Source organism: Zingiber officinale, chromosome 9A (genome assembly GCF_018446385.1).
Source record: "Zingiber officinale cultivar Zhangliang chromosome 9A, Zo_v1.1, whole genome shotgun sequence".
In the NCBI taxonomy this organism is placed as follows: domain Eukaryota; kingdom Viridiplantae; phylum Streptophyta; class Magnoliopsida; order Zingiberales; family Zingiberaceae; genus Zingiber; species Zingiber officinale.
The window spans coordinates 26,441,573-26,450,263 of record NC_056002.1 but is presented as its reverse complement, the minus strand read 5'-3'; the positions used below and the strand labels follow the sequence as shown (position 1 = coordinate 26,450,263).

Below are 8,691 nucleotides of genomic sequence, written 5' to 3'. Positions count from 1 at the left end.
GTTGCTGAGCTTTGCTGAGCTCTTCTTAGCTAAAGCTTCGAGTGAGCTTCCTCGGCTGGGGTCTCCAACAGTTGCTGCTGTATTTGGCCCGTGAAGTTGCTGCTTCATCAACAGCCGACGAGAAGGCAAGATTGTTTGTTTTTACATTCATATTGTTGCTTCTTCTTGTGTATTCTTGTACTCCTATTCTTGCTGGTGCAAGAAAGATTGTGGCGAGGTTTCTCCACCCAGAAGGAGTATATATATTAGCCGGTTCTCCGGGGACTCATCCACCGACGGATTTATAGGCTTCGTCCACCTTACGGACACGCCGAGGAGTAGGAGTATATCTTCGAACCTCGTTACATCGAGGCGTGTTGAGGTTTGATTTCTCCGCTTTCGTTTCTATTATTTTATTTTCCGCTGCGCTAACGTCAACTTGTAGAAAGAAACGAAGATTTGGGGTCGGCTATTCACACCCCCCCTCTCTAGCCGCGACCATCGATCCTAACAGTTGGAACAGTATTCCTGACAATGTATACCGACGAAAACTACCGTTTCTGTTGGTAAATATTTTTAGAATTTACTGACGGAATATGTATTTCATGGGAAATATTAACGACGGATGTTTGCGACAAATCTTCTCTCAACAAACGATTTTTTGTCAGAACTCTATCGGTAACCGAATATGCCAATGGAATTCCGACGAAAAATTCTATCGGTAAACCAAGAGATTTTGGTAGTGTTTTACATGGTGAAGGCAAGTGAGAGATCATACCCAAGTAAAGATTTTTTTTTTTAACAAGCACCAGGTATCTAGTCCTTCAAGTGGACTAATCCTAGAGATGACTAACTCATCCCATTGAAAATTTCCACTGACTTAGGGTAAATCTAGAAGTACTTGTAAGATCCTATTAGTAGATGAAGAGCATAAAAAAAAAACTATAACACTCGAGATGGGAGGAAACTACTTCTTATTTTCTTCATATCTAAATTGTTAAATATATAGGGTATTTATAGGGAGTATCCAAGACGTATCTACATAAATACATGAATGAATATTAAATGAGGTGCATGCATTATCCAAAGAGTCATTCATGAATTTTCCAATATTCATGCACATAACTTTAAATTCTGGTTTATATTTTAAATATCCCCTCTTAAACTAGATTCATTACTCCAAGTAAAAAATGAAGTTTCTTGAAAACATCAAATTTCAATGGTTTGGTGAAGATATCGACAACTTGATCTTGTGACTTCACGTATTCAAGCTTCACTTCTTCCTTCGATATACAATCTAGAATAAAATGATACATTGTATCAATATGCTTGCTTCTTTTAAGAAACACCGGATTCTTGGCCAATGCAATTGCAGATTTATTATCAACATAAATCTCCGTCGGATCTTCTTGTGACAGATTCAATTCTTTCTACAAACTCCTTAGCCAAATAGCATGTCAAACACAAGAAGTAGCAGCTACATACTCCGCCTCACAAATAGAAAGAGTCACAATAGGTTGCTTCTTAGAATTCCAAGTAAAAGCTGAATTTTCCATAAAGAAAAAAAACCCAGTAGTACTTTTTTGACTATCAATATCACCATCCCAATCACTTTGATGTAGCAAAGAATTCTTTTGGCAATTTTCAAATGTAAAGGAGTAGGTGTTTCCATGTAACGACTCACAAGTCCAACGCCAAAAAGAATATCTGGTCTAGTACAAGTTAGATACCTCAAGCTTCCAACAAGACTCTTGAATAAAGTTGGATCAACTTTTTCTCCATTTTGATTCATGTGTGGCTTGATTCCACACTCCATAGGTGTCCCAACCGACTTGCAATTTTTCATATCAAACTTCTTGAGAATTTCTTTAGCATATCCTTCTTAAGAAATAAATATGTCATCATCTCGTTGCTTCACTTCAATCCCAAGATAGTAGGACATTATGCCAATATCCATCATCTCAAACTCCTTTGTCATAGCTCTCTTGAAATCTTCAAACATCTTTGGATTATTCCCTGTAAAAATTAAGTCATCTGCATACAAGAAAACAAGTAACATATCACCATTTTTATCATTCCTTGCATAGAGAGCATGTTCATGTGGACACTTGATAAAACCATTTACTAGAAAATATTTATCAATTCTGCTATTCCAAGCACGAGGGGCTTGCTTCAAGCCATAGAGAGCCTTCTTCAATTTTAGCACTTTATTTTCTTCGTTAGGCACTACATAACCCAAAGGTTGATCAATATAGACTTCTTTCTCCAAGTCTCCATTCAAAAATATGGATTTTACATCCATTTGATGGATTCTCCAATAATTTTGAGCTGCAATAGAAATGTTCAACCGAATTGTTTCAAGACGAGCAACAGGTGCAAATACCTCATCATAGTCAATTCTGGCCTTTTGCTTGTACCCCTTGGCAACCAATCTTGCTTTGTATTTTTCAACCTCGCCTTGCGCATTTCTCTTTATTTTGTACACCCACTTCACACCAATTGTGTTCTTGTCATTCAGTAATGATACTAGCTCTCATGTATCATTCTTTGTGATTGCCTTGATTTCTTCATTCATGGCATTTCTCCATTTGTTATCATGAGCGACATCGTCATAAATTACAGGCTCGATTTCTGCTAGTAAGCAAAATTGAGTAAAATCACTAAAATTTACCTCTTCAGTGGCATCATAAATATCACTCAAACTTCTAAATCTTTGAAGCCCTTCACTCGAGCTTGTTTCATTTGTTTGTGAATCTTGTGGTGGTGGTGTTGGTGGTGGAGTATTAGGTGGTGCCATGCCTTCTTCCCCCTCATCATCATCAAGGAAAGAACTATATCCCCTCTCTTTCTTTGTAGTACTCCACTCCCAAACACCTGCTTCATCGAACTCCACATCTCTGCTTATGACAATCTTCTCATTGCTTGGATTATACAACTTGTACCCTTTAGAGCTTTGATCATAGCCGATGAAGAGATACTTTGCATTTTTATCATCAATCTTTGTTCTTTTCTCATCATAAACATGTGTGTAGGCAATGCTTCCAAAAACCCTCAAGTATGAAACACTTGGCTTGTATCCACTCCAAGCTTCTTGAGGCGCCATACCATGAACACTTTTGGTGTGACACCGATTCATCAAGTATAATGCATAAGAGACAATTTCGGCCCAATATTTATTTGGCATATTCTTGCTCTTTAACATACTTCTCACCATGTGGAAAATAGTTCGGTTCTTCCTCTCTGTCATTCCATTTTGTTGTGGTGAGTATGGAGTCGTCATGGGACGATGAATGTCATTTTCTTCACAGAAAACCTTGAATTCATTAGATATAAATTCTCCACCTCTATCGGACCGAAGAGCTTTGATTTGATAGCCACTATGTTTCTCCAACATTAATTTGAACCTTTTGAAGGTTCTAAACACCTCCAATTTTGCCTTTAAAAAATATACCCTAGTTTTTCGAGAATAGTCATCAATGAAAAGCACAAAGTAATTATTCTCACCAAGTGATAATGGTTTGATTGGTCCACACACATCCGAGTGTATCAACTCCAATGGATGTTGAACCCTTGTTAAAGACTCCTTTGGAAAACTTTTTCTCGCTTGCTTGCCAAGAAGACATCCTTCACAAAGTTGATTAGGATGGTTTATGGAAGGCAATCCTTTCACCATTCTTCCTTTGCTCATCATTTTTAGCCCATCGAAGTTCAAATGCCCAAATCTCATGTGTCATAGCCAAGATGAATCTTTGAAACAAGATTTCAAACACATAGGAACATCACTTTAAATATTTAGCAAAAACATTCGGTTCTTTGTCATGGGCACCTTAGCAAGCAATCTTCCACTATCATCTTTCAATGTCAAGTATTTATCTTTTAGGCGAATATCATAATTCTTTTCCAATAATTAACCCAAACTCAAAATGTTACTTTTCATGGCCGACACATAAAAGACATTGGAAATTAATTGATGACTCCCATCTTTTGAACGAATCAAAATCGTACCTTTTCCTTTCACTTGAACTTTCGAAGAGTCGCCAAAAGTTATATCTCCATCAATTGATTCATCAAGTTCCATGAACAAATTTCTCCTTCCGCAAATGTGGCTACTTGCGTCGGAATCAAGATACCATGTACTCTCATTCTCATCTTTATCATTTTTGCAAGCTAGAAGCAAAGTAGGGCCCAAATCTTCTTTTACATCATTGCTCTCCACAAAATTGTTTGTCTCCTCCAAATTATTTCTACATTCCCAAGAATAGTGGCCAAGACGATGACAAGTAAAACACTCAACTTCAGATTTGTCATACCTCATTTGATGACCTCCATGACTTCTACCTCTTCCGTAACTTCTTCTTTGATTGAAGTTTTGACTCCTCTTATTATTATATGAGGTGTTTTTATCACCTCGTCCATCTCTTCCATAACCACGATCTCGACCTTGACCCTGCCCTCGAGATCCTCCATGTCCGCGGCCTCTTTGGGATGTGCCTTGGTTTGTGTCCTTCAATGATAGCTTTGCTTTCAAAGCTTGTTCAACCGATTCTTGAACCAGTTTTATCAATCTTTCTTCGTGTGCTTGTAAAGATCCAGCAAGTTCATCAATGGTCATGGTGTCTAGATCTTTAGACTCTTCGATGGCAACCATGATATAATTAAATCTTGGATCCAAAGATCTCAAAATTTTTCCAACAATTCGATCATCTTTCATATCATCTCCGTATCTTTTCAATTGATTTGTGATAGCCAATACTCTTGAGAAATAATCCGAAATAGATTCGGAAGCCTTCATGCGTAGAGATTCAAACTCTCCTCTCAATGTTTGGAGACGTACCTTCTTCACTTTATCAACACCTTTAAATGAAGCTTGAAGAGTTTCCCATGCTTGCTTGGAAGTAGTTGTTGCAGCAACTTTCTCGAACATCTTTTCATCCAAACTTTGATGGATGAGGGTGAGCGCCTTTTGGACCTTCTTCTTGGCGGATGCCACATTTTCATCAACATCATTCTCCACAGGATCCCAAGCTTCATATGATCCAAGCAAAGTCTTCATTCTTATGCACCAATTATCATAATTTTCCTTGGTGAGAGATAGAACAACAAATGGAGTTCCATTCGACATTTTCCTTCAAGCTTTGTCTCCAAACACAAATGGTGGCTCTGATATTAATTTGTTAGCAGATAAAGAACATAAAAAAAAAAAAAAAACTATAACACTAAGATGAGAGGAAACTACTTTTTCTTATTTTCTTCATGTCTAAATTATTAAATACATAGGATATTTATAGACAGTACCCAAGATGTATCTACATAAATACATGAATCAATATTAAATGAAGTACATGCATTATTCAAAGAGTCATTCATGAATCTTTCAATATTCATGCACATAACTTTAATTTTAATTTATATTTTCAACAGATCCAACAGTCAAACATCTTAGATTTATCATTTTATCAGAGGAAAATAACATACAGTGTGTAGCCCGAGGCCAAGTAAAGATTGTACCTGGAAGGCACCATGCTGTAAGGTCTCTATTTATTTAGCTTGAAATGACTCAGGAAGGCTGTGTCTGAATGCCACATTAATGCTAGGAGACTAGATGGGCAAATATGTATGAAGCTCGGGATGTCAAGGCATATCAGGGGCGTAGGCTGCCGAGATAGATAGGATGCTCAGGAGAACTCAATTAAGAAAGGTGTTTGGGCCACCGGAGTCTCAGAATTAACGTTGGATAGAAGTGCTCTAACCATGAACTAGGGCTGCAAATAAATCAAGCCGGCTCGCGAGCTTTTCGAGCCGGCTCGAAAAATATTCGATTCGTATTTGAATTTATCGAATTCGAGCCGAACTCGAACATGTTCGAACTTTTTTTTCGAACCGAACTCGAGCTTAAATTATATTATTCAAAACGTTCGCGAGCCGCTCGCGAGTCTTAATATTTATTAATATAAGTTAAATATATATTAAATAAATAAATTTTGAGTCTTTCGAACCTATTTGAATAGTTCGCGAACATATTCGAATATTTCGAACCGAATTCGAACCTGAGCCCTAATTCAAACCGAATTCGAATAAGATATTTTAAATTTTTCGCGCTTCGAATCGAGCTTGAACTTGAATATACCTATTTCGAGCCGAATTCAAGTTTTACATTTTTCTATATATTCGGCTCGATTCGATTCATTTGCACCCCTACCATGAACCAACCAATTATGATATTATCCCAAAGGGAAGTGCTCCTCCCAAGGACTGATATACTAATGCGAGGTGAAATCCTCCTGATTTATTTATCTATATCGATCTAATAGGGAGCCAGTGATTCTAAACCGTCTCAAATGATTATTACTACTTTTGCGACAGCAATGGAAGGTGCTTATTAGAGTCACATGCCCTCCTCCGTATTGATCCTGAGACAGATTGACGGATGTGTTGGGGGTGAACGTATTCACCTTTTGTCACAATTATTAGAGTCACATGTGGCATGTTGCCAAGCAAGAGATTCCTATCGATGCAGAAGGCAAATAGAAGAAAACAACCATCAACATCATGGCGTTGCATATTTATTCCATACATGATTTGATATTTCTTGTGTCCGTTCATGAGGATCGGACCATCATATTCTCACATTGTTTTACATAAAACCTGCCCTCTAAAAACTAGTATTTGTTCACATTGTGCATGACTGAATCATCTGAAACATCGACCATTTACCCAAGCTCGATCAAAAGTTGGCGTAGATCTGCATTTGGTTGAGGATGTCTTCGAAGTTGTCAGTCTGCTTCTGTATCGGATGGGTATGCATTCCCTCGTACGTCGTCACCACCATTCCTTCGTCCCTCGACAATCTCTGCACTTGCTTCTTCACATTGCAACCCTGATGCGTGCACCGGTAGTAGCTCCTGTAAATAAAATATATACAAACAAAGCTCGGTCATTAATTCATGGTCACGAAAACCAAGTAGGTTCGAACTCTGACTCGATCGATTGCTTTTTGCTTTTTTGCTTGAAGGAGATCGAGGACAATTAAAGAAACTAGTGTACCTGGCGAACTTGCTGTTCTTGACGGCCTTCTGGCCGTACTTCCTCCACCGGTACCCGTCGTCGAGCACGTCGACTTGGCTGCGAGTTTGGAACGCGAACCGCGGCTTCCTCGCCTTCTTCTCTTTCGCCGACTTCTTCTTCGTCAAACCGTCCGTCGGAGCCTGATCGCCGCCGCCTCCGTGGACCGAGCCTGAGAGCTTGCTCTCACCGGCGCCAGCGTCAGCTAGGCTCCCACTGCCAAAGCCATGTGCGGCGATAACGTTGGGATATCGAACGAACGAAGCCGACGACGACGACAGAGAAGAGGGAGAAGAAGAGGAGGAGAAGTGATCCGTGGGGAAGAGAATCGGAAAACTCTCCATTATTTGTTCCACACGTACGAAATTATTAACTAAAAGATGATCCGCCTGGGGCTGGGCCTTTAAGGGGGCACGGAGAAACTGTGCTCGGCGGCGGAGGAGCGAGGTGGATCGAAGATTTAATGGAGTCGTAGACGGCACGGAAAATTATGCTCGTAGAAGGTGGGCGATCGGTGCAGGAGATTGGTCTGCCTCCGTTTGCAAACATCAGACCGTGCGTGGCGGCGGCGGCGAGTTGGAGTTAACTGGCGATTTGTCTAAGATCAAGGCGACACGTGCATGGACCGGGCGCGTTAAAATTCCACGACCAGCGAGGCCTGCGACTAGTCTCGGATTTTTTATTTTTTTTTTATTTTTTATTTTCTTGGTTTACCGGACACGTAATTCCATGACGACGTAATAGATGAGCTAATAACTGAGATTTCTTGACTTTTGTAGACAGCTTTTTTTCGTTTGGGAGGTTATGCATGCCAAGTATCTTCAAAATATTTATTTTTATTTAAAATTTTAATTTGTTCACTGGTGTGGGTGCTCGTAATGTTTTTTTTGTTTTTTAGTTTTTTTTTTGTGTGGCATGATGTATTTTGTCTATCTCAATTAATTTTGAAAGTCATTCATCCGATCTCATCCGGTCTTAATATTTTTCTATCGATTATTAAGATAAATTAAAAAATAATCATAATATATGGCTTTAACCTAATATTTTTTGATTAATCGATCATTAGAAAAAAATTTATTTGTTAATTTACTAAAATTAAAACTCGATGCTTAAATATATAAGGATATGAGAAAATGTCCTACTATTTTACCATTGTGGTGGAGGCATATTTACAACCTTTTGACTCTCCAAATAGAAGTGGTGATAATTTTACTCTTGATTAAAAAGATGATCAATCGGTTTAAAATCAAAGCGATCAATTTTTTTTTTAATATCAAATCGATTGAATTTTAACATTAAAATTGAATAAATTCTACTGATTAATTTGTTCTATTATTAAATTAATCCAACTTTTCTTATCAAACAATTGATAATGTCATCAATAAATTAATAATATCATCAATCGATCAATTTATGGGAATTGGATAATAGAATCAGATTAATTTATCAATTGAGTTATATATTGTAAGTATCTTAAATTAATTTTGGTATGATTAATTAAGTCAAGTTAGATCCTGTTATATTTTGATATTTTAATATCTAATTGTGTAGGAACTTAGGAGCACAGGAGATCGAGCAAAAGACGCAGCTAACGAGAAGGACAACACGGGAGAGAGTCGACAAACTTGGTGCGTCCGAGGGACGAGACGC

The 8,691-nt window shown here is 38.2% G+C and overlaps 1 protein-coding gene across 1 annotated transcript; it reads right to left on the bottom strand.

The window, feature by feature from the left end:
* Positions 1-6,504: 6,504 nt before the first annotated feature.
* LOC122020529 (probable WRKY transcription factor 75) lies at positions 6,505-7,626 on the bottom strand. Its single transcript, XM_042578492.1, has 2 exons — positions 7,024-7,626; positions 6,505-6,881 (listed from the first exon to the last, which is right to left on the bottom strand). The coding sequence occupies exons 1-2, from the start codon at positions 7,383-7,385 to the stop codon at positions 6,704-6,706; spliced, it is 540 nt and encodes a 179-aa protein (XP_042434426.1). The 5' UTR covers positions 7,386-7,626; the 3' UTR covers positions 6,505-6,703.
* Positions 7,627-8,691: the final 1,065 nt, after the last annotated feature.

Coding starts and splice junctions, on each gene's coding strand:
- LOC122020529 (XM_042578492.1), bottom strand. CDS start 7,385: ATGGAGAGTTTTCCGATTCTCTTCCCCACGGATCACTTCTCCTCCTCT. Junction 6,882..7,023: donor AAGAACAGCAAGTTCGCCAG/GTACACTAGTTT, acceptor TTTTATTTACAG/GAGCTACTACCGGTGCACGC.